Consider the following 25,946-nt stretch of genomic DNA (forward strand, 5'->3'; position numbering starts at 1 on the left):
CAAATAACCAAATGAAGCAATTTGCTGCTGAGTTTTTATTCTAATTATAATGATTGATTTTGTATTGACACCAAGGGTTAGGTTTTTACATCAATTTGTAAACAGCTAATTTTCACAGAAGGTTAAGACTTAAAAACTATGATCTCTTAAAATTTTTATGATTCTGTAATACTTAGAATGCAAACATTAGGAGCTAAGAAGCTATAGCATGTGGGTTTTATTTTTCCCCTGTTTAGCCTCATTTATAGACAATATCTGAATTATACCTAAAATGTTTGGAACAGTTTCTCTCCTTTTTGATCACAGTAAATAGCTCTGTCATGAGAATATACACAGGAACAAATTACCTATACCACAGAAGAGACAGGCAAATAGATTGGAGGGAGTGAGGATGTCATTTGAGCTGAGGAAACATTCAGGAAATCTGAGGAGCATGCATGCATTTGTTCATTTATAACCTTCTATAAACTTCCATGTGGTCTTGTCCTCTGGTTTAAGATTTGGGTTTCTGGTTTTACCAAGAAAGTCTATGGCAGCGGTTTTCAAAACTTTTCACTGTAATCCATAGTTAAAAAACAAAGTATGACCCTGTAATTCAAGTTTTTATAGTAATTTTCATGACAGTGCACCCTTATAGGGCATCTTTATGTGTGCAATATATTCTGGTACCTTTTATTGTATTTCATTTTTTAAAGTGCTGGTTTTGACTCACTGAACTTGGCATTTATGACTCTAAGTGGTTGCAATACACAGTTTGAAGAAAGGCTAATCGGGCCCTTTGAGTAGATGAGAAGTAGCAATAACTTTCCTATAGTTCTAAAATTCATATTCCCTATACCTGTCTCTTCTGTCATATTTGGATTATGATCTTTACATTTAAAAAAAGAGGGAGGGGTGCCTGGGTGGCTTAGTTGGTCAAGAGGCTGACTTAGGCTCAGTTCGTGATCTCGTGGGTTCCTGAGTTCGAGCCCCGCTTCGGGCTCTGTGCTTACAGCTCAGAGCCTGGAGCCTGCTTCGGATTCTGTGTCTCCCTGTCTCTCTGCCCCTCCCCCTTTCACTTGCGTGCTCTCTCTCTCTCCCTCTCAAAAATAAACAAATATTAAAAATAATAATAGTAAAAGAGGGAAAAGTGCTAGTGTAGTGTGAATCAGCAGCCATTCACTTGAAAACTGTCCAAATATTCTGAAATTACTAGTAGCCTAGCAGATAGCTTGGACTCATTTCTTGGTACTCTATACAATTAACTTAGGAAACATTCCACATAATTACTTGGCAAACACTTTTATTTGTTTGTTATTGATATCATTTTATACAGGATTCTAGAACACCGGGTCATAGGAAGTTTTAAATGCACATAAAGTGTTCTTTATATATTCTTGCTTACTACCCTTTCCAGTATGCTGCACCTTGTTTATGCCTCTCAATTTACAGATCCCTTCTCATCAATGCTTAATGTACTAATCAGTTATATTTCAAAATCTGAGAGCCCCTTAGAATGGGGCTCTCATTATGCAGGACCATTAAAACAGCTTTTGCTGCTTTATGATGTTTTATAGTATAATTTCTCCTAAGAAATTTCAGCACAGACCATGGACATTAGGCTTCCCTTAACAGGTAGCAAATAATATTGTAAAATGTGTGAAACCAAGAGCCTATAACAGAAGGACAGGAGAGCTATTTCCTAAATCAAAACAGTATAAAGTACAAAATGGCATCAAAACATTTTTAAAAATTTTTCCTAAAGTTACTTTATAATCAAATCTTGACATTCTATTTGAAAAAACTTTCGTATGTACTTGTTGAAGAATCATTATAACATGAGTGAAGCTCCATGTTCTAATGATGAAAGTATGCTTTCCACATATTAAGACAAATTTCCTACCAAAGAATTTTCAGTAGGATCTACTGTTGCCCATGAGATCTAAGAGCACAAAAATGCCTCAAGCTCTATGCCACTGATCTACTTTTGTAAAGTGAGATTTCTCCCATTTATCTCAACGTTGTGTTTTTTCCCCCCAAATAGGATCTTTCAAAACTCAGATGCAAAAAGATATATGGGATGAATTTTAGGAAAATAACTTTAAGTGAAGGTGGAGCTTTTAAAATATCTTCTCAGAGCTACAAAAGTACTGCTACATATTTCCATTTTGGGCAGTAACTCAAGAATTAGCTTGCAATTTGTCCTACTTAAGGTACTTTTTCATAAGAAAAAACCCACTGTGTTAGCATCTGTAATAAGGTTAAACTAATTGAAATTGTCAAGTAAAATACCTGCACTAGTAGATCCAATCCCTGTTGTGAGCACAGATCTCGGTGTAATCTTTGCTGCATACTTGAGGAATTGAGATTTCCCTGTGCCAGGATCCCCAACCAATAAAAGATGAGATTCACCTAGAAAAAAGTTAATAAAGTTTTAAATTTCTATGAAAGGACCCATGAATAAGTATAATTAATCAAAAGGAAAATGGTCCACTTGGAATGCCATCGTGATTTGTGTTTTATGTTTTGCTGTATACTTAAGGTCACTTAAGGAAGGATTTAACTAGATATCCTTAAAAATTAGGTTAACTATCATAAAATAACAATCTTTAAGTGATTTCTGAATGTGACATTTAATATCTAAATTAATAGACTTTGTGCTATTTCCAGATGTTTAGGCGTATGTTTGACATTTAAGACATTTTTGGCTTCTAAAGTTGCTGATTTTATTTAATCTATTTTTAAATAACAAACTACTCGATTAAATCTTTCCATACAAGCCATACAGGTATTTTATTCCATTTTTATTTAAATATTTTTAAGTGTTCAAGACTTTATAAGTGCTTTATAAGTATCACTTATGATTACAACAGTTAAGTGAAGATGTTTTCATTTAATGAAAATTTTAATATCTCAAAGTACTTATTTTCAAATGTAACATAAATGAGTATGTGACTACCCTGTGGAATGTACTGTCTCAGTGATCAAAAAAATTTATTCAGAAATATTCAAGTATTTCCTAAATATATTAATAGGAAACTCCCTATTTAAGCTCCACATTTAGCAGAGTGCCTTGCAAATAGTAGGTGATCAAAACATAGAATACATACACACGTTATTATACTATCCTATATTGTACCATGTGGTTTTAGAATTCTTATTAATGGCCTTATATATGAACAATGTCCTTTTAGTCTTTGGTTATTATGACTCTCATGTGGCCTATGTGAGGGCCATAATACACCTACTCTATGCCAGATTCAGGTCAGTTAAATGTGTTAGCTGCAAAAGAGCTTTTTGCCATTTGAACATAATTATATACTTAGAGTAATCTTTGCTTGAACGTGTGACCTCCAGCAGCACCTCAGGGCAGACTGCACATTTGCTACCTACCGGCAGAAGGGGAACCAGCAGGCAGATGATTGCAAGCAGCAGTCTGAGAGAAACACTGACAGTCACAGATGGAGAGACACTGACTTGGAGATATTAAAAAGCATTATTTCTAATCTTTTTCTCTTGAAGAAAGACTGGGGATCCAATGAAAACATAGTAATCAAAATGTAAAGATTTTATTTTGTGGCACCCTTATAGGTTAGAGCAAAAATATATATTCATCAAAAAAACTTAAAAGATTTCTTTTAGTCTTTGGAATTCTAGAAATTACCTTTTGATATACAGATACTGGCGATGAAGTATTAGATAGACAACTGACTGTCATTAGGGTTGAAAGATTATGGTTAGAAAATAAAGCTCAACAAGCAATTTTTATTCAAAGAAAAATTCTAGCTTCTCACCTTGTATGTATTAATATTTCTCCGTTTTAAGTAGGTACTAACCTCTGACCCGTGTTCCTGTAGCATCAGTCCTTTGAATCCCACCAGCCAGCACCATGGCCACAGCAAGCTTCACTAGATACATCCCAAAAACTTGAGGGCACAAGCTGGCCAATATTTCATTCCTTCCTAGGAAAGGCAGCAAGATCAGATATTACCAACAGTTTTCAAGAAACCCCATCTGAAATTTCCCTTCCAACTTCCTATGAACATACTCTGCCATCTAAAATGATCCATGAGGACCATTTCCAAATGCCTAAAAGGAGTGAATAACTTTGACTTGGTTGTAAAATGCCTTCTTTTACTAATGCCATGATATGAAAAGTCTGCTTTTCATTCCTTGCTTTTTATTTTCATAGCTTAAGTTTCCATGAATTTATCATACTTTGCAAGGGACAGAAAGGAATCTCCTTTACTCCCTTATTAAGCCAACATTATCCCTTTAACTACACTTTCTGTGTAGTAATTTGAGTAAAACTACTCCACTGCCTAAATAAAATGAAGGTACTTGAACTCAAACAAGAAGTCAGATTGTAGGAGCCAGTAATCTTTAAATACAAGAAGTACCTGGGGCTCATGGAGTTTCTGCAGAGGTGTAAGAGAAGTAAAATCAATCCACCCTAGAAGTCAATTCAGCATTTACTCTGAAAAGTTTGGTAAAGTCTGTTTTACCTAGAATAAGGGTATCAGAGTATTTAAAAGATCATTATAAACTATAATTCTAGCAATTCAAGCCGGAAGTCTTGGATTCTCCTGATCATGTGCTTTAAATAAAAGAATATCACGTTTGAGTTTCTGTTTTGAGAAATGTCAAAACACCAAATCTGAGAATCTGCCTATCCCACCTATAAGTAAAGTAGGTATGTTATTTGATGACTGGCATAATCAACCAGCAGGGGCTCTCAGAACCTATGACATCCTAACAAGCTTGTCCTCAGCTTGTCTTGTGTGGAATTCACTACCGTGATGGTACGCTGTATGTCTACAGGCTGGAAACTAATATGTATGTTTCAGGATTTCCATGTTTGTACTCCTGTTTCAGAGGTAGGTCTTCTGACGAGGAAAATAATTGTGTAAGTACTCCTTTAGCTGATTATTCCAGTTCCAGAAGCTTTTCTGCCAAAGCATGAAGGGAGAGGAAAGGCTTCCTCCACAATTTATGGCCCTATACACAAAGGCCGCTTTTTGTAACATATCAAAATTGATCCAGTGGCAATTAAGGTAGGGTGATATGACCTGGGATGGCAGGAATGGTGAAGAAAGAAAACCTTTTAGTAAAATGGGGATCAGAAAACAGAATTAGTAAATCCTGGAAGGGGGCTCATTAACTGCTAGAGGGAATTCCTCCCTTTCCTGAGGTAGAAAACCCAGAGAAAAAAGATGAAGAAAGGTTTGAGATCTAAGCAAACAAGACCTTATAGCATATAGATAAATTCTGACCAGAGTCTAGAGATTACACATACAAAGAAAGAAGGAATAGCCCCAACAGGTAGGTTTCAGAGCAGGCAGACTGACCTGGGAGACTCCTACACCAAAACCTAAAGTGCCACTTCTGAATAAATGTGGATTCGGTGATTGATGTGCTGATGCAAAACCTATCCCACGGTGGTGAGGAGCACAGGCTCTGGGGTCAAATGCCTGGATTCACATCCCAGTGCTATTACTTACTACCCACCTGACCTGGGCAAGTTTCTTAGCCTCTCTGCTTCTATTCCTTATCTGTAAAATGGAGATGATAATGGTATCTCATAGAAGTGTTGAGGATCAAAGGAATCAGTAAGTGTATAGCACACAGAACAAACAACGCCTGACACACTTAACTGTTAAACTGTTATATTACCTGTATTATTTGTGCTTATTTCTGATCTCAAGATTTCCTCACAATGTAGTTAACACAAAAGGTATACTATAAAGACAGGTCTGAAGTACCAGAGAAAAATAAAGGGAAAGAACGATTCCCTTAAATTTGTTGTCTGAAGTTCCTTGAATCATGGCAATAGATGCTCCCATGGCTGAATCATGGAAGAAAATTGATTACAGTGAATACTACCCACAAACCTATCTCCCTCCCAAATTTCTGGTTCTAGACCATGTTAATAGTGTGTCTACAGCCAATTACCCCACTCTTGTGGCATGGCTCTCCATTACCCTGATGAAGAGAACCTCTTAGATCTAAGATAACGGAGTCACCTCAGCTTGGGCCCCAGAGACCCCAATCCCTATATCTTGGTTTCTACCCAGCATCTAAGCACCAGGCTCTTGAGGATCCCTGAAGTTACTATAGACTAGAATAAAGCCTTCAGCTCCTCCTAGACCATACCCACAGTATGAGGTCTTAATGAAGCAGATCCACCTCCGAGGGAATCTTTGGCTTTAGACTAGCAAAATGAAGACACCCTTCTGGATACACTTCCCTCTCTTCATGCCCTCAACTAGCACACATACACTTTGAAATGGTAAAATACAGTGTACTGGTACTTAGGAAACTAAGCAGAATCCATTCAGACTAAAAAAAAATGTTGCCTCATTTTCTGTCTTCCGTTTCTCACAATGTCATTATATTTACTTCTTCCTCTTATCTAGTAAATAAATTGTATATCCATAACCTTCTGATTAAAATAGACTCTTTTTAATCACCAGCACAAATCACTTCTCATGGTCTGGTTATAGAGCGCTGTATGATGCCCTTCCTTCACTGTTACAGGAAGAGCTGAGCTGTGGCACTGCGATTAATAAGAAATGACTGTGGTCCAAGAAAGAGTTACGGATTTTTTTAAGGACCTGATCCTAAGAAACCATTTCAAATTAAAAAAATTCATTTAAAAATACTTCTTATAGGGCTTGCTTCCTAAAGCCACAATGTGGAGAATTTAAGTTCTTTCTGTACAGATCCGGTAAAAGAATGATCAGGAGCCACTACATTACATGCTATATGCAGAAGCAAAAAAAAAAATCATCCCACAAAACAAAAGCAAACTGCCTAAAGTTAGGCAAATAAGAATTCTATTTTGTGAAATGGTATCTGTCCAGTATGTGACTTAAGAATAAAGTAATCAATATGTATGAGATTTGAGGTGAAGTTTATTAGAAATAGTCTATCACTGGCTTCAGTTTATTTTTCTCAGAAGATGCCCCCAAGGAAGAATGCAAACAGACATTTGAAGGTTTAATTGGTGTTTTATACTTTTGGAATTTTTAAATAAAAAATACTCTATGAACCCAAAGGCTTGTGTGATGTTTTAGTCAATGTAATTATATTTTAACGTCACAGTCATAAGTATTTACAGTGATGACAAAGCTTATTTTTGCATCTTTCTATCTCTCATCATCTCTTTCTACTTAATGCATATTTAAAAATCTTCAGCTAAAATAGCATGAAGTTGTCTTAATTATCTAAGGTACATCAGAAAAGAAATAAGGCTTTATTAGGATGAGGATTCATAATAAAGTGAGTTTTGCCTACTTACGGAGGAACTGTGTATTTGGTGAAAAAGGGAGAAAACTGGCAGTATAAGAGATGTCTAAAAGAATAGAAACGGAAAATTTCTTGTAATTAACTCAGCCTTGATTTTCCAGGAAGATCTCTAAATAGAAAAGACTACACGAGAAAAGAGCTCAAAGGGAAATTATAGCTAGAAGTACTGACGAATGCTACTACCCTTTGAATTCAGCCATTGAGTTATGCAGCATGTAAGGCTGCCTCCTGACCACAGACTTTATATTTAACTACTGAATGAAATGCCATTAATAATTATCAGCTTTATGCCCTTAATCACAAACCTGCAAAGGGATCACTCTTATAGGATTCCCAAAAATCTTCAAATTCCTTTTGGACCTCCTCATCCATGATGATCCCTGTAGACTGCTCATTATTTACTTGGACGTAATTGGCTTTCAGGACTATCTCCACTTCACAGCGTACATCTTGCTGGAAGGGCTTCCACCGTTGCATTACGACTCCATAAATAGTGAGGTCATCGCCTAGGAAAGAGCACCACATAGCAGCAAAGTCCAGTAGTACCACACTGCTTGCTGGGCACAGACTTGCATGACAACCAGAAATAAGAAATAAACCACTCTTGGGTTAACCACTCTCAGGTGGTTAAGTGTCCGACCAGCTTCTGATTTTGGCTTAGGTCACGATCTCACAGTCCCGAGTTCCCGCACTGTATTGAGCCCCTGCTGAGCGTAAAGCCTGCTTAGGATGTTCTCTTTTCCCCCACTCTTTCTCAATATAAATAAAAATTTTTTAAAAAGAGAAAGAAATAAACCACTTTCCTACCAAGTTTAGAGTGGTAAACACTCATCCAGAAAACAATTTGAAGCCAAAAGAACACCACAGATTTCGTACTTTTTTCTTTCTTTTCTTCTTCTTTTTTTTTTTTTTTTACAGGCACTTGTATCTGCATGGCTAAAAGCTAAAGTGAGCATTTTTCTTTTTGTGAATCTGCTACATAATAATCACACCAAATTATTACCCTTCACTGGGAAAACAGTTTACTGGATGATTTATTCATCATTATATTGGGCAAAATGTTCATCTTCTCAGAATCCCTAACCATATAGTTCTCATTTAAAGAACAGGTGGGAACTGCAGCTAAAAGGTGAAACTATCATCAATCTGGTGTCAGGAAAGGAGACAATCTTGTGATAACTAACACTAGCTTTAATTTCCTAGATACTAATTTTTACTTACCATATTAATATTTTACCTACTGACTTAAAAAAAAAGAGGAACGAACTAAGAAATGAGGATATTACTGTTACACACTTCAAAGCCCTTTTCCCTAAACTATGAAAACACAAGATACAACCCTGCTTATTCCTTCTTGGTTGGTTCCTTCCCACCTGAGGAAACTCTCCCATTCCTGGTGAGAAGAATATTAAACTTTTACAGATATTCCTAACAGGCCTTGGGTAGTTGATAGGCACATTCTCCAAACACTGACATCTGGATTATTACATACAATTCAATGCATCAATTAACAGGTATACATGAATGAATGGTTGGAATTCAGTATTCTGGTACTGGAGAAAAGGGGACCAGAAGAATAGAAGATAATCCTAGTCCTCAAAATCTTGTTGAATATAAGATGTTGGACATACCCCAAACCAATCTGGTGGTATTTATAACTTGCTCAACAAATAGTGTCTCTGAACTAACTGGCAAGTCTTCATATCTAAGCCTGTGTCAAATATACGGTATTTGCTCATGCAAAATGCCTTTTACTCTCTAAATTTCAATGTGTAATGTGTAATCTGCAGAGCTTTTGATTTTCTGAAGAAAAATGTTCTGTAAATGCTAAATGCATGGAACTGGTAGCAGCAATTACAGAATAGAGAGCATATTTCTAGCCAAAGGCAACTTCATAATAAATGGTGAAAACACATTTTCAAGAGCCTTCCTAAACCACGGCTTGGATGTTTTTCAAACCCAGTCAAGAAATGATCATTTACTATACTGTCTTCCCTCAATTTTTAGATGAAAATGACTGGGGCAACTTTGTATGAGCACTTGGAACAGTCCTTTACTGTGGTCATTTTAATAGATTATGCTTAGATTGTTCCTAAATTAGTCAAACAAGGAACTTAACTTTTAGATACTGCACCCATAAGTAACCCGATTTCACTAAGCAGTGACAATGTGGAAAATGTGGAATACTGAAGAACGGCCAAGAGCACTGATTTTGCCCAATTTGGATTCAAATTCCAGCTCCACCACTCACTGGCTATGTCCTTGGGCAAATTACCTAACTTTGCTGAGCCTATATTTTGACCTAGAAAAATGGGAATAGTTACATTTATATCTCAGAACAACAGTGAAAATTAAGTTAGATAACGTTTATAAATTACTTCATACAATATCTAAAATACAGGAAGTGCTCAACTGGCAAATATTAGCTATTATTATACGAAACCTTGTTATTATACTTAAGTTTTCCCACAATAAAAATTACAAACAGTGTTATTGTCAGGAGGCTCAAGCTCTTACTTTCTATAATCCCAGCTCTTTGTGCCGCTGTCTTCTGCAGCTTATTTCCCACTGCAGCCACCCCCAACCAGACCCATGTCTGACCTCCCACTGCACTGGCAGTTCTCAGGACACAAACTCCAACTTTATTACTCTGCATGTGTCAATCTGGGGTTCCCAACCAGACTGTATATTCCTCAAGGGCAAGGATTATGCCATATATCTTTTCATTCCCACAGAGATTTGTAGCTATGGATAAATGAAAAAAGAGCTGCTGACAGACTGCTTCCATCCATTATTGTTAGTGACATGTGAAAGAAAAATAGCTTCAGGTTTTTTCAGGGCAGAAAGAATTCAGTTTAGATGAACTGCATGAAAACATCTTATTTTTTTTTAAAGAGGGTTTTTAAAGTATTTATTTATTTATTTTGGGGTGGGGCGTGGAGAGAGAGGGAGAGAGAATATCCCAAACAGTCTCCTCTGCATTGTAGGTATGGAGCCTGACACGGGACTTAAACTCACAAACTGTGAGATCATGACCTGAGCCGAAATCAAGAGTCAGACACTTAACCGACTGGGCCACCCAGGTGCCCCAATAAAGAAATATTCTTGACTCTAGATACTGAACTCTTCTATTTCCATAGTGTTTGCCTTATAATTTTAATGAAATGGCAGTTCAGTAAATATTTTATACATGAAGCATCTGGAGATATCTAGGGTTAAAGAAAAAGAGAAATGGTGGAATTTGCAGAAATGAAGCACTTTTGATCTGTCTGGTAGGGGAGAACAAGGATGTGGAATAAGAGGTCAGATATACTTGTTTCTGTCCAGGGGATACACTTGTGTTATATGTTTTCTATTGAGATTAAGGGTGAGTAAGATTAAGGTATGAGTGAGAACAGGAAATACTTAAAGCAGGGAATGTTGAGGTGAATCAAGAAACAATTTTTGACACCAGGCTAAGGTTTACCAACCATTTCCATTTTTTGGCCCACTTTCAATGTAACTTAAATGTTAAATAGCAAGTGGAAATCGCTAGGCAAACAGTAAAAGCAACAGTTTTTAAGTTATTTGGAATAAGAAGAGGAAAGAGAAAGAATAATCTTGTGTCGTTCTCACAGGCAAAAGTCTGGTCAAGGCCTAGGAATGTGTGTAGGGAGCAGAGCTGCTGACTTTTAGGGAGACAGGTTGCCACCTGCCTTTTCTAGGGCTGGAAGGAGAAGCCTCAGAGAAGCTGACTAGGACAACCTTTTTTTGGGATTGAAAGTCTGTAAGTCCAAAAGACTTTTAAACTGTATACTAGAGATTTTAGTGCCTGTCAGTTCTGGGAAGAAGAGACAGTGAGGGATTAGGATAGATAAGGATACTGGTGCCAAAATACAGAAAACATCAGTTACTTCGGTTAGAGAAAAAGGTTTTGATTAAAACTGTTAGATTATACATTTGAATGCAGTCTGCTTCTGAGATCTCTACCTTTAGCTGACAGGGCCATGTAAATTTTACAGCCCTAGCCCCTACTAACAGCTGAAAACAATCCCCTTTATTCTCCTTCTTTCTTTTTGCATTACATATGTAGAATAATACATTTGTTTAAAAAAACATATCAAATTTTATTAAGAACATCTCATGATACTTAAATGTAGTTACTAAAGAAAATAATATTTACTCTCTTGAGCAATACTGACTTACAAAACCTCCTAACATCTTAATTTTTCCAATAAAACTCTTCCCTACCATTTTTTTTTGTAAATACAGTAATTTTAAATTTTAATGTAGAACACTTCCATTCTACACATGTGGGCCAGTATTAATCCTTGCCCTCCCACTAATATGTTTAAGTTTGATTCTTCCCAGGCTCCCCATTGAGCAGAATAAGAGGGGCAAGATGATTTCAGATGGGGCAAAAAAGAGCTTAGGAGCTGTCTGGTTAGCCTCAAGATCAAAATATAACCAAGAATGACATCGCAACAACCCCTGTGAAGTCCTCCAATTTCCAGAATAGCTCTGAGGTTGTCTTTGATTTGCCTGGAACACTTCAGATCAACCAGATCAATGGCCATCATGAGGCCTAAGTCACTAACAGATGTTGTACACCCTCTGCTTGACTGTCACTGAGAAAAGAAACCATCGTCTGATAAAATCTACCTTCCTGGAGCTTCAGACTGCTCAAACTCAATAGTAATCTCCTCTAACTATAATTCTATTTCTGTATGACAGCTTTCCAATTAACGAAAAGTGAGCTGTCACGTCCTTCCTAAGGCTTCTTCATGCTAAACACCCACAGTTCTTTCAGCATGGTTTCAAATTCCTTCTCAATTTGGGCAAGTGGCCAACGGAAACACCAAGAACCCTCAGAGGACAAAATCAATGTGACTCCTACTGTGGTGTCACCAGCACAGAGGAGAGAGGAACAATCACCTCCTTTCTTCTAGATACCAGTAAGAGTACAGTAGTATCTGACAGAGTCATACTGTCTGATCCACTAAAGCCACTACAATTTGCTACTGTTAAGCAAGAATGGGCTGAAGAGACTCCTGGACGAAAAGTCAGTGGATCTGGGTTCATGTTCTAGTTCTGCCACTTAACTCTCCATGTGACCTTGGGCAAGTCAGATTCTTCATTTATAAAACAGTGGCTGGACTGGACTAAGCTATAGCTTTTTTCCTGCTGTGTATCACCTCCCACCTCCATGCCAGTTTCTGTTCTCAAGGTGAGCAATTAAGCCTCCACACTGAACTTCGCAGTGTTCAGGTGGAAATAAAAAATGGCTTTTTCCTAGTCAATATTTTAGGACCTCTTATAAAAGCCAGCAAAAATTCTTACCAGATTTACAACTGTCTACTAGGTCATCTTCCAGGATAACCTTCATAGATCGTGGAATACTTCCAACAGATAGCCTTTGAACCTAGCAAGGAAAAGGAAACACATACTAAGTATGCTTAAATACATGCTAAGTATTCAGAAGCCTAGCAGTTCTTGAATTACTGTTTCTATTTCCCTGGTATTATCATACAATTTAATTGTGATGGGGATTTATAAAGTTTTCTTGAAAATTGTACCTACTATCTGTTTATAAACTCACTAGAGTAAAATAAAAACACCAATATGGAAAATGTCTCCAAATATAATCTACCTTGTGAATGCTCAAAATAAATACATGCTCCACCTATTAAACATAATACCAAAGTTATTTACCTACAAAAGACATGCAGTTCTTTCCTGACCTTTAGTCCTAAGACCTGGGCAAATCACTCTGTTCCTTTGATCATTCCTTAGTGACAAAACTCTGGTTTTATTTCACATGGACATGTACCCAGTAAAAAGACTATTTCCTAGGCTCCCCTGCACATGGAATATGGTCATATGGCTAAGCTCTGGCCAATGAAATGAGTAGACATGCCTTAGACTTCAAAGAGGTCAACTTGAACGGAGACTTGGCTGGTGCTGTTACCCGTCCCTCCCTTTTCCTGCTGACTAGTATACAGTGGTGAAAGAGTTGTAACTACCATCTTAGATTATAGAGAACCCTAATAGAGGTCACATGTTAAGAATGGTATATAGAAAGACAGGAGTTTGAATCCTTGACACTGAATATACCTTTGTGTTTCAGCGGCAAGGAAAACCTGGCACACTGTCCCATATTAAAGAGTGTCTATGTATATATACCTCATTTGACACAGCAAATAAAATTGGGCCTAAACCTCAAATCCTGAATACTCCAATGTTTAACAACCACTTAAAACCATTTAATTTTTCTCCTATCCCTTAAATACAACTAGTTTGAACTTCTTAAATATTCCCTTAATTTTAACATAATTATTAATTATGTTAAATATACTACCACCTGCGACACATAAAATCAATAGATGACCGAGTAAACCACAAAGCTGAGTGATAAAGGGAAGGCAGCATAATGACCAGAGTCCTACAGTGTTAGAAGGCTACTGCCTTTGTTAGTTAGGTTCAGAATTTATTAACACACAAATCTGTTTCCAAGCCTTGAATTACCTCAAGGTTTACCTACAACATCATTTTACCCTTTAAAAAACTTATGTTTTCACCATTAATCAACAGGCAGCTTAAAAGCTACAAAATGCCAAAGAAAATTCTTAGGCAGAAAGGGCCATTCTCATGTTTGGGTGCCATATACCAATGCTCTCTATACAGAGATGATTACTGCATGGTCTCTAAAGACTATATCCTGGTACATGTGCAACCATACTGTGTGATAACACAAATCCCATTTGTAATCCTTCATGTGTTCCCCACTCTTGGTAATTTGACCACTGCTGAAAAAAAAAAAAAAAACCTTCTTCAAAGTTGTGATTTCTCTCATTTCTTTGATCATTTACCTGCTCTTGAATTTTGATTTCCTGATAATCTCTACACCTGGTTGGAGATGAAGATAAGCCTGAGAGGCAAGTGAATTTTGAAGAATCACAGCTTTCCGAGCTGGGACAGGAGGACGGCCGGCAGAAGGTATAGTACAGCTCAAAGTCAGCCTTGACCACAAATACATGCTTGCATTTGTTACACATGTAATCCCGCTCAAACTCCAGGATCTTCACCACACTTGTTCGAATCACTGTCCCAGTGACAGATAAAAAGTGTCCCACATCCTTGGTTTTAGGGATGTGCTCCCTCACCAGCTCAGGACAAACGGGCAACCCTAATGGAGAAAAACAACAAAAAAACCACCATCAACTTATGTCTTGGGATTTGACTCTATGGAATATATTCCTCTCATATTTCCTGGAGTAGAAGGTATAACTTCAGAAAAAAAAATTTTGAGTTTTACTTCAGAAAAAAATCAGATCAATTCAATTAAGAAAACAGAAAAAGATCATTTTAAATAACAATGATCAGTGGACTCTTTTTAAAAGTACATATCCAGGGGCGCCTGGGTGGCGCAGTCGGTTAAGCGTCCGACTTCAGCCAGGTCACGATCTCGCGGTCCGTGAGTTCGAGCCCCGCGTCAGGCTCTGGGCAGATGGCTCAGAGCCTGGAGCCTGTTTCTGAATCTGTGTCTGCCCCTCGCCCGTTCATGCTCTGTCTCTCTCTGTCCCAAAAATAAATAAACGTTGAAAAAAAAAAAGTTTAAAAGTACATATCCAGATGACATAATAACCAGGATTTTAAAAAAAGGATTGATTCTCATAAGAGGGCTATCTCAGTAGAATCTAAATACATTATGTAATTATAACCTCATTCAGTAAAGAATATACTACCACCTGTGACACATAAAATCAATAGATGACCGAGTAAACCACAAAGCTGAGTGATAAGGGGAAGGCAGCATAATGACCAGAGTCCTACAGTGTTAGAAGGGTACTGCCTTTTTTCGTTAGGTTCAGAATTTATTAACACACAAATCTGTTTCCAAGCCTTGAATTACCTCAAGGTTTACCTACAGCATCGGTTTATCCTTTAAAAAACTTGTGTTTTTCACCATTAATCAACAGGCAGCTTAAAAGATTCAAAATGCCAAGGAAAATTCTTAGGCAGAAAGACCCATTCTATGTTTGGCTGCCATACATCACTGGAGTAGAGAGATGCTAGCTGTGATGGTCAAAGGCTGCCTTCTAACAGACTGCCTTCTAACAGGTTTACCAAGGTAGCATTTGTTACACTGGTTCATGCCCAATGGTCCACTGGTTCATGCCCAATGGTCTTCAGAATTCAGGAGCTCTGAAATCTGGAAAATGTGCACACTGAAGATGGATCTATAGGATTTGTCAAGTCATGAGAAATAACCGTAATAGCTATGATTATGCTTTAGGTTTCTATGGTCAGCACACTTTCTCCCTGTTGACAGATCTACTCTGAAAGCCAATTGATGATAATAATGAGGTAGTTCGGGAAGTATGAAATTAACAACAACAACAAAAAAGGCAATGAGTTATATGAACTGTATGTACGCTTAAGGCACCAGGTTACATTAATCTGGTGTTACAGGTTACAACTCTATAGACTTAAATTTTCTCTGCTGCTGGCTGAGACTCTATGTATACTGTATATTGTATAAACAAGGCAGGTACTGCCAACATTTGCCACTATAACTCCTTTTTCTGTCCAAGGCTGACCCCAGAGCTGACAAGTGTGCTATTCTATGGGCAGGAATAGACAGAGAAGTTGGAGCTGGATCAAAGTAGGTATTTTATCCATTAAAAAAAATATGCATGCTATTTCTCATTGTTGATTTCAGGCATCTGTTAATTCAGCTGTGTATAGCTAAATGTCGAGCTACCAAGAACATACAGATATTTCTAGTTACAACCAGGTAAAAGCCATACCAACAACCAAAGCTTCTCATTTAAAACAGGTCTTGTTCTCATGTCTACGTTGCTTACATTTTGGAAGTATCATGTCCTTTTTTAGTTTATACCCTAATGTTAAGAAAGAAATGACTACGTGGAGATTTCCCTTCTTATTTGGCCTTAACTGGAATGAATGTATATTATGGCAACCCTTAACACTGCTTTACAGATTCTCAGTTACTTTTGTTTTGCTCCCCACATGAATACTTTTTTCAAAACTGAGATAAAGATAAAGAATAAAACTCACATTTACTCTTTTAAAGTGTATAATTCAGTGGTTATTAGCATATTCACAAAGTTGTACAACCATCACCACTATCTAATTCTAGAATATTTTTATCACTTCAAAAAGAAAGCCTGTACCCATTAGCAATCACTCCCCATTCCCTTACCCCTAGCCTCTGTCAACCACTAAGCTGCTGTCTCTATGGTAAATCTACTCTGGATATTCCATATAAATGGAATCATAAATAAGTGGCCTTTTGCGTGTCACTTCTTTCACTTAAGCATAGTATTTCCAAGACTCATTTATGTTGTAACATGTATCTGTACTTCATTACCTTTTATGGCTAAATATTCCATTGTATGGCTATACCACATTTTGTTTATCCATTCATCAAATGATAAACATTTGGGTTGTTTACACTTTCGGGCTATTATAATACTGCTACAAACATTAATGTGCAAGTTTCTGTTTATCTGTTTTCAATTTTCTTGGGCATATACCTAGGAGTGGAATTGCTGGGTCATATGGTTAAATATATTTTTTGAAATAGTGTTATTTCTGTGTTTGCAAAAAGTCACTAGTATTCTCTAATGTAAGTATACAGAGGACAGGAAAATAGTATTATTCAAGTGGGAAATAGGATTATTAATCCAATTTCCTTCATGAAGTGTAAACAAAATCTACCAACAATTATGAGCAAGGTAAAAAGAATAGAAAAAATGGATTAAGAAAACTCATTTTAATAACTCCTTAGATTTTTTTAGTATCCATTCTCTCTTCCATGGCCCCTAAAAGATATCATTTTGCATCCTATTTCTACTCATTCTAGTTCTGCTTCAGATGCAAACTGCTCAGTATAAATTATATTATCAATATATTAAAACTATCAATATATTTAATATCAATATATTAAAACTCTAGGAGAGATACAGAAGGAAAACTAAGATCACAAGAACTAGTTATGGGAAGTGTTGTATCACTCTGATTTCTTTCATAACTGCAGAATACCGAGGAAAACTATAGACTGCCCAGTATAATTTATCAGACTCTTTGGATATTTCATATGCTAACGTCACATGTAGCTGATGAAGTCTTACATAGTTATTTAGATAGATATTTGCTATTTCTGGCTTACAAACAAATTTTGGTCTGAAAACAAAAGTAAATGTAATTTTATTATAGTTTTCTCCTAGAAAGCAATCTTTAATTTGACAGTATCTTACTGTAAATAGCACCTTAGAATAGAAGAATAAAACATCATACCCTCCATTGCTTCTACAGTAATCCAGGAAAGAAATAAAGAACGCCTAAGTCCAAATCTCCTCTTCTTATAACCTTTCCATGGCTGCCCACAGATCTAAGAATAAGGAACCAAGTCTGGACTGGACTACAAGGCTTTCCTCTCATACCAAGCCCTCTAAGCACTCAAACATTCACATATAGTGTCCCCTTTGCCTCAACACTCTCCTCCCAACTCTGATCCTCAAAAGAGTCCACACTAAGAAGCAATACAGAAGTTGAGAAAACAGATTCTGGAATCAGACTACATGGGTTTAAGTCACAGCTCTATTACCTACTAGCTGTGTGATCTTGGCCCAAATTATATAACCTTTCAGATTTCCCTTCTGTAAAATGGCAATAACAACAAAACCTACCTCACAGGGTCATAAGACTAACGTAATTCATATATGTGACGTTTCTTAGGACAGTACCTTGCATATAGCAAACACTATTTATTATTTATTTTTGAGAGACAGAGTGTGAGCAGGGGAGGGGCATAGAGACAGGGAGACACAGAATCCGAAGCAGGCTGTAGGCTCTGAGCTGTCAGCACAGAGCCCTACAGGGGGCTCAAACCCACAAACTGTGAGATCATGACCTGAGTCAAAGTTGGATGCTTAATCCACTGAGTTACTCAGGTGCCCCGAGCAAACACTATTCAAATGTTAGTTCTTATACGTGATATTTTCATTTTTCCTCCTTAAAAGATCAGCTTAAATATCCTTTTCTAAATAAAATCTTTCCTTAACCCACCTCAGGTTGAATTTTCTTTTTTATGAGCTTTAACACACTGTTCCTCTCTTTCATTCCACTTATTGCAATTTAAATAAAATAATTATTATGCTTCCACACTTGAATATAAATTCCACAGGAACAGGACAGAGGTAGATTTTATTCACCATGCTTTCTAAACAGTAAATGTTCAAAATATACTTGAAAGAAAGATGAATGGCAAGACTAGGAAGGAGGGGGTAGATAGGAGAGATATTAAGGATACTATGTTGACTTTGAGATATGTAGAGATAAGGGATCAGGAAGAAGGTGAAATGTAGAGTGACTCCCAGTTCTCTGGTTCCCTTAACAGGGAATTCTGCAAGGCACACAGTAATCAAACAGTAAATATCTACTGAAAGAATAAATAAGGAAATACCATTTTCACTTGGAGTGGGACAGAGTAGAGAAAAATCCTAAGTACACTTTTTGATACACTGAATTAGCAAGAAAATATCTAGTGTGAAACCTCTGATAAGCATGGTGATATCTGGATACAGAGCTTGAGAGACAGATTTTGGCTAAAATTGAGAAAAAATGTAGAGGTGGTATTTGTTTCTACGTAGGTGGCAGCTGAAGCTCAGGTCCAGAAACAGGGGCCACCCTATTAGAGTGCAGGATCCAGGAGAATACGGCCACATCTGAACCTAGCACGTACGGTTCAGGTAAAGGAAGAGGCTCCAAAGAGGAAGGAGAGAGGCCACAGCCAGAGAGAAAGGAAAGGGCAAGAGGGTGCTGCCAAGTGGGACCAAGGCTGGAATTTCGTAAGGTGGGAGGAGTCAACTGTACCAAACCCAGCAGGGAAATAAAGGAAGAGAAATACTGAAAAGTGACCCTCAGTTTGACCATGAGACTGTCACTAGCAAGGCTGGTGAGGGTGGCTCCTGTGTGGTGGAAGTAAAAGTAAAGAAAGTAAAAGGATGAACGGAAGAAGGAATGAATTCTGTCAGAACATTTACTTGTGAAAAGGAAGAGTGCATGGAGAATGAAGGGGGACACAGAGTTGAAAGACAAGTCTTTTTCCTTCTACAAAATGAGCAAAACCCGAGAGAGAAAATTCAGATATAACTGCCAAAAAGGATTCACGGTCATCCCTCTCACCCCCTACCACACTCCCACAGATTCCATGCTCCCCGGGGGGGTTTGGCCTGACCTGGTGACTGACTTCATAGCATATGGTTTACCCACCTCCCTACCTTGGTCACTTACAACATCCTAACTGACCTCACGTAAATCAAGGTTCTGGATTAGGGGACATGGCTGGACTTCAGGAAAGCTCTAAACTTCTTGAAATTCAGGCAAAATGTTATGTATATACACATACCTGCACCTGCTGGAGAGGGTCCATATCTTTCTCAACATTTAACCCTGAAGAACTGACTTAAATCTTCCATCCCATAATTCTACTGACTTGCATACGATTCCCTCTAAGAACAGAAGGAACTTACACTGTGGCAACAGTCACTAAATTTCCCTCCCCTCCTCTAATTTAACAGTAATGCCCTAACCTCTAGCATGTCCTACTCGGGCCCCTGGTCCTACATCACATTCAAGACGATCTCTTCCAAATGCTGTAACAACATGACAGTGACATTCATAATCACTTACTGACTGTACCACTCATTTAGGGTCTTAATCTCCTATTGCTCTGCGTTGTTTCTTAACCATTCTATATGTGGAGGGGACAGTCACTTCTTGAGATCCTTTTCACACCCCTGTGCCCAACCCAGTGCTTTAATAAGCACTTTTCAATAAGGAGAAAATTAGTGAATAGAAGAGAAGGGGGAATGGGCTTTCCCTCTCTCTCTCTTGCCTCACCTTTACCATATATGGCCTCAAATCTCCCAGTCCAGAACAAAACGCTTGAATTTTGTGGTGCATACAAGGGCTTCTTACCTCTGTGCCTTTCCTTAGGCACTTTACTTGGTCTGGCAAACTCTCCCCAGTTCACTCAGCCGTGAAGACTGCATTCGCGTTTTCGCTTCCACAAGAAAATTTCCCTAAGTCCAGGCTAACACATGCACACTCACACAAATGGAATATGTAAGCAAAATGGTCAAATGAATGCACCATTATATAAACAATGCCTTTCATGTCTAGAGAAATCTTCCGTCAGGAAGAGTAAAAAGGAAGAATCCAGAGACACCTTCCATTCCTTGTAAATGATAACCCAGGCCTCATGATAAGTCTACACAAACTGGTTTTATTTCAGTCAGCATAAGGAGATGTACTGGAGAGATACTACACAGGGAATATTAGAGGGAAGCAGGGCTCACTTCTAAGCATCCCGCATATGCCAACCCAACCTTTTCTGTATTCCTCTACAAGTGTAGCCAGGATGAGTGAATTTCCTACAGCTATGTCTAACACAATTACAACATCTCTGAAGAAAAAACTATGTAAAGATTACAACTAAATTTTCTAAGAAAATTAGCTTTCAATTATCTTCTATACTTTTATAATACCGGGCAATACGTAATCTTTAATGTTCTTACATCGGAAACAAAAGAGCAGTTTACATTTACTGAATCATGTATATGGTGCCTGTTTGCTTTTTTTTAGAAATTCTGAGCAAATTTGTTCAAAATATGGCAGATTAAGTGGTTATTTTGTATAGTAAAGTAACTATTATTTTAAGAAGAAGATAATAAAGGTGAGTATATTTCATCTTCAGATTCTTTTCATTACAGATTATAATTTTTAAATAAACTTATAAAGGCAATATGATGTTAAGCCAAACTGACCATACACAAGCAAAATCTTAGTGCTAAAAAGATGCTAAGAGATGGTGTTTGGACAGAAATGACAATTTATTTTCATCTTCCTGTCTTACTATATATGTTACCAAGTAACTATACAAGTTAGGTATAACATATGTATCTGTATGTGTTACTAAGTAACACAAAAACCTTTACCATTCTCTGACGAATTCAGTGAGAAAGAACAAAAAGAAATTTTGGAAATAGACAGCAATAGGTCCCTCTCTGTGCAAGAGAGAAGTCCATATCAATTACTTCAGGTCCCTGGTTTTCAGCTTGCAGTTCCCCAAACAGTAGCATCAGCATCACCTGGGATCTGTTAGAAATGTAAATTCTTGGGCCCCAGGCCAGACCTCCTCAATTAGAAACTCTGTGGGTGTGGCCTAGCAATCAGCGATTTTTTTTTTTTAATTTTTTTTTTTTTCAACATTTATTCATTTTTGGGACAGGGAGAGACAGAGCATGATCGGGGGAGGGGCAGAGAGAGAGGGAGACACAGAATCGGAAACAGGCTCCAGGCTCTGAGCCATCAGCCCAGAGCCTGACGCGGGGCTCGAACTCACCGGCCACGAGATCCTGACCTGGCTGAAGTCGGACGCTTAACCGACTGCGCCACCCAGGCGCCCCGCAATCAGTGCTTTAACAAGCCCTACAGTTGATTCCAATTGCCATAAATGTTTGGGAACCACTACTTTAAATAACACTGAATGCTATTTTTTCCTTCTCATTTACTTTGATGTTATCTTTGTATTAGGAGACCTTTCATCAAAACCACTGGAAATAGCAAGTAAACTGTAGGCTAATAAAAATCCCAGAAGATAAAGAGCAATGCATATCCTAGAAAAACAAACTGGAAAATGTCTTAGGTTCCTAAGGAGTCTGAACCACAGAGGCAACCTATGTTTTCATAATCAAATGCCTTGCCTGGAGTCCAAGATGAAGCCGCAATATACTTAAAACCACTCTATTTCCATCTCTGGTTCATTCTGCTTGGGACACCTCTATCCTTGCCTTACCTTCTCCTCTTGAAATCTCCAGTGAATCTCTGAGAATTCGCTCCCTGTTCTATGAACTAATATATCTTGCACACACCTTAAATGAGGCATGCATCACATAACATAATAGCTGCCATTAAACTCCTTTACAATTATGTTTAATATGTACTTAGGCATGTATCTTTGAGCATACAGACACCATTTGGTGAATATTTGACTATACAGCTATCTCCTCTACAGCCTTGAACTCCTTTAGATGAGGAGCTATACCATAGTATTATGGTTTCCCAAGAGACTAGCAAATGCCTACACATGATACGTTTGTAGAAGGAATGCTACCATGGTAGTAACATAATTTGCAATTTACTTTTTCAGAGAACTAGAAAAAAAAAAAACCAAAAAACAACAGGCTAATTTATCAGAAACCAATAGGGTCACCCACCTAGGCAGACAAAATTTTGGTATTTAAACTGAGCATGGAAAAACATCTGAATGTAAGGACAGCCTAAAACCATTCCTAAATATATTTCAGTAACATTAAAGCCTCTTCTAACAATCTTTTCGCAACATTATTATAAGGAAACATTTGTTCTTGAACCTACCAAGAGATTATCTAGTGTGCTGATGCATAAAGATGTATAATATTCATAATTTTATTCTAGATAAAATACTATTTTTTTCAATTAAATCAAATGCATGCTCCTTGGGGGAAATCTTATTTTCTCCAAAGATTTCTACCATACTGACTCATCTCTTTCCAATCACAGCAAGCATTTTTGTTGATTATAAATCCCCACCTTTTTGAAATGTACTATAAAGTACTTATTTTTAAACAAATGGTACGTGTGTTCTCCAGCTTAATCACAGACTACAGTGATTCAAAGATACAGCTTTGCCACCAGGGGCTGATTCTTAAAAATTAAGATACTTAATCTGCCATTCATTCAACAAAAGTTGAGTGCCTAATGGGTGGCCAGTATAGTGGTAAACTTGATATATAAAAATAATAAATTTTCTAAAATAGTTTTGAAGATCACTAGATGTAATCTACTACTTTTCTAATTCTTTGTATTATCAATTCTTTTGTTAGCAGTCACATAAGCTCGTAAGGCTGCTTTGAATTATAATTTTATACACACATATCCACATGTATATATGTGCACACTACCATACTGTTGTCTCCACACATTCTCTTTCCCCTTGAATGGAATGGCTAGTACCCCAGCCTTCTAATATCCAGTATAAAATCAATATTCTGCTCTGAAACTGACCATCAACTACACAATAGATATATTTTTAAGTATAAAGATCAACTGATGTTCTTATTTAATTCTTAGTGCTCTGAATTTAGTATGTGTTGGGATTTCTCAAAATGTTCCTAGAGGATAACATGGCAGTAAAATCCTTAAGTGATTCACCTGATATCCTGGCATGAAGATTCTGCTTCATAGAGGCACCCTCAGGCTGAGAAAGGGACTGGAGAATTGTCAAGGCTGATCTTCGCAGAGCGCTATCAAAAACTGTTAGTACTTCATTGGGGAATGTGTTGAAATACTCCCCAAGTTCCATGTTGGTCTCAAAAAGGGTCATGGCATTAACCACAACTGGGTAATGAGCATCTTCATCTCTTTCCTTCAAGATTAGAAGAATATCATTCTTATGGTATTCCGAAACATAGGATTCAAACACTTGACCAACCAGTGTAACTTGATCACTATTCATCTTGAATCTAGGTGACTAAAGAAAAAGAAAGGACCGTATTATACCTTTGGTATTGCAGACTTAAACACAAGTTAAACAAAAACGATTGGTTGTAAATCATCCTGACTTTGGGTCACACTATAAACTCAAAATATTATTCAAATTAAAATCTTAAGGGGCGCCTGGGTGGCTCAGTCGGTTGAGCGTCCGACTTCGGCTCAGGTCGTGATCTCGCAGTCCGTGAGTTCGAGCCCTGAGTCAGGCTCTGTGCTGACAGCTCAGAGCCTGGAGCCTGTTTCAGATTCTTTGTCTCCCTCTCTCTGACCCTCCCCCATTCATGCTCTGTCTCTGTCTCAAAAATAAATAAAGGTTAAAAACAAAAATTAAAAAAAAAAATTAAAATCTTAATTAGATTGGAATTACTTGTTATAGTCACTTAGTAAATGTATTTTTTGAGAAAGTGAAGCTAAACCTAACTAAAGAATTATGTTGGTACTGATTACTGAAATCCAAAATGGTCCAAAGCCTTTCCTGTATCTTTTCCCCAAACTATCTCTTATTAACTCTATGGTAAAAGGCCTTCCCTTTTCTTTAACCACAATTTGTATATACATTTGCTCTCAAGTATATCTTAAATAGCAGTCTTCTGGCTAAAGTTACTTCTGGTAGAGTTTTTTTTTGCATGTGCCCTGGTTCTAGGTTTTATTCATATAAATAATGTATCCTTCTCTCTTATCACACACACACCATATTCATGTGTATTCGGCTACATAAATGGAACATACATGGATAACCAGGGTTTTTAAAAATTTTCTAATGTTTATTTATTCTTGAGAGAGAAAGAATGAGGGAGGGGTGGGGAAGACACAATCCAAAGCAGGCTCCAGGCTCTGAGCAGTCAGCACAGAGCCCAATTCGAGGCTCCAACTCACAAAGTGCGAGATCGGACCTGAGCTGAAGTCAGACACTTAACCAACTGAGCCACCCAGGTGCCCCCGTGGATTGCTAGTTCTGACTTGAATAGTTAACAGATTCGCTTTAGAAATTTACATTTTGGGGGCACCTGGGTGGCTCAGTCGGTTAAGCGTCCGACTTCGGCTCAGGTCATGATCTCACAGTCCGTGAGTTCGAGCCCCGCGTCAGGCTCAGGGCTGATGGCTCAGAGCCTGGAGCCTGTTTCCGATTCTGTGTCTCCCTCTCTCTCTGCCCCTCCCCTGTTCATGCTCTGTCTCAAAAATAAATAAACGTTAAAAAATTTAAAAAGAAATTTACATTTTGAGGTTAATTTGTTTCCTATTTTCTCTTTCTAACCTAGGAAACGTACTGGCCTCAGCAAAAACAGCTATCAAGAGTATAAAGAAAGTACATAATTAAACTGAGGAAAGGAAAATTGATCTTTAAATGATGAATAACTAGGACTGAAAATAAATACACTATATTACATTACTTCACCTATCACATTCCCCTGGCAATGTATTTTTTTGAAAATTCGTATCTACAGATTAAAAGGGCCTACCCCCATCCCAAGTTCATGTATACAGGCAGATATCTATCATGTTCACGGTACCATGCTGGGAAATAAAAAGCACAATAAAAGATCCTCAATGCCCTCAGGGAACCAAGGGACAGATCAAATGAAACAGTGCTCTGATAGTGGTAAAAATACAATATGAATAGGAGCACAAAGAAGAGAAGTATTAAATTTCAACGGGGTGACAATCCCAGACGTGGCAATGGGCAGTTAAGATAAACTGTTGAAATTGATCATCTAAGAAAATCTTATTTGGTTTGGAAACAGTACTGGAGGACAAATGTACTTTGACTTATTTAACCAACATTTATTGTACTCGGTTCAACAAACAGAAAGATGATAAAAGACAACTTATGAAGTTCACATTTTAGCATCCTAACTATGTGTTACAATGCTATTTATTAGCATTATTTTGCTTTTTCTGGGAACCTACTATTCTAGAAGGTGTGAAAGGAGTTAAGATGGGGGTGGGGGGCGGTATATGTCACAGGCCAAGAATTCTAACAACTACAAATGCCTGTCTGAGACTGACAGATAGGCATGTGTATACCCAGGAGAATGAGTGAGAGCAAATTATGGCCA

At 37.5% G+C, this 25,946-nt stretch overlaps 1 protein-coding gene across 1 annotated transcript in view; it reads right to left on the reverse strand.

The window, feature by feature from the left end:
- The window catches only part of MCM9 (minichromosome maintenance 9 homologous recombination repair factor), a 111,919-nt gene that overhangs the window by 84,412 nt on the left and 1,561 nt on the right, over nt 1-25,946 (reverse strand). Inside the window, exons 2-7 of the mRNA XM_043592212.1 lie at nt 23,551-23,869; nt 14,136-14,452; nt 12,607-12,688; nt 7,593-7,793; nt 3,816-3,941; nt 2,272-2,391 (exon numbers count right to left, since the gene is read on the reverse strand). Of these exons, the coding sequence (XP_043448147.1) occupies nt 2,272-2,391; nt 3,816-3,941; nt 7,593-7,793; nt 12,607-12,688; nt 14,136-14,452; nt 23,551-23,854 (1,150 nt within the window). The 5' untranslated portion in view covers nt 23,855-23,869. The remainder of the gene's footprint in view (nt 1-2,271; nt 2,392-3,815; nt 3,942-7,592; nt 7,794-12,606; nt 12,689-14,135; nt 14,453-23,550; nt 23,870-25,946) is intronic.

The sequence above is a fragment of the Prionailurus bengalensis genome, chromosome B2, assembly GCF_016509475.1.
Source record: "Prionailurus bengalensis isolate Pbe53 chromosome B2, Fcat_Pben_1.1_paternal_pri, whole genome shotgun sequence".
NCBI classification, from domain to species: domain Eukaryota; kingdom Metazoa; phylum Chordata; class Mammalia; order Carnivora; family Felidae; genus Prionailurus; species Prionailurus bengalensis.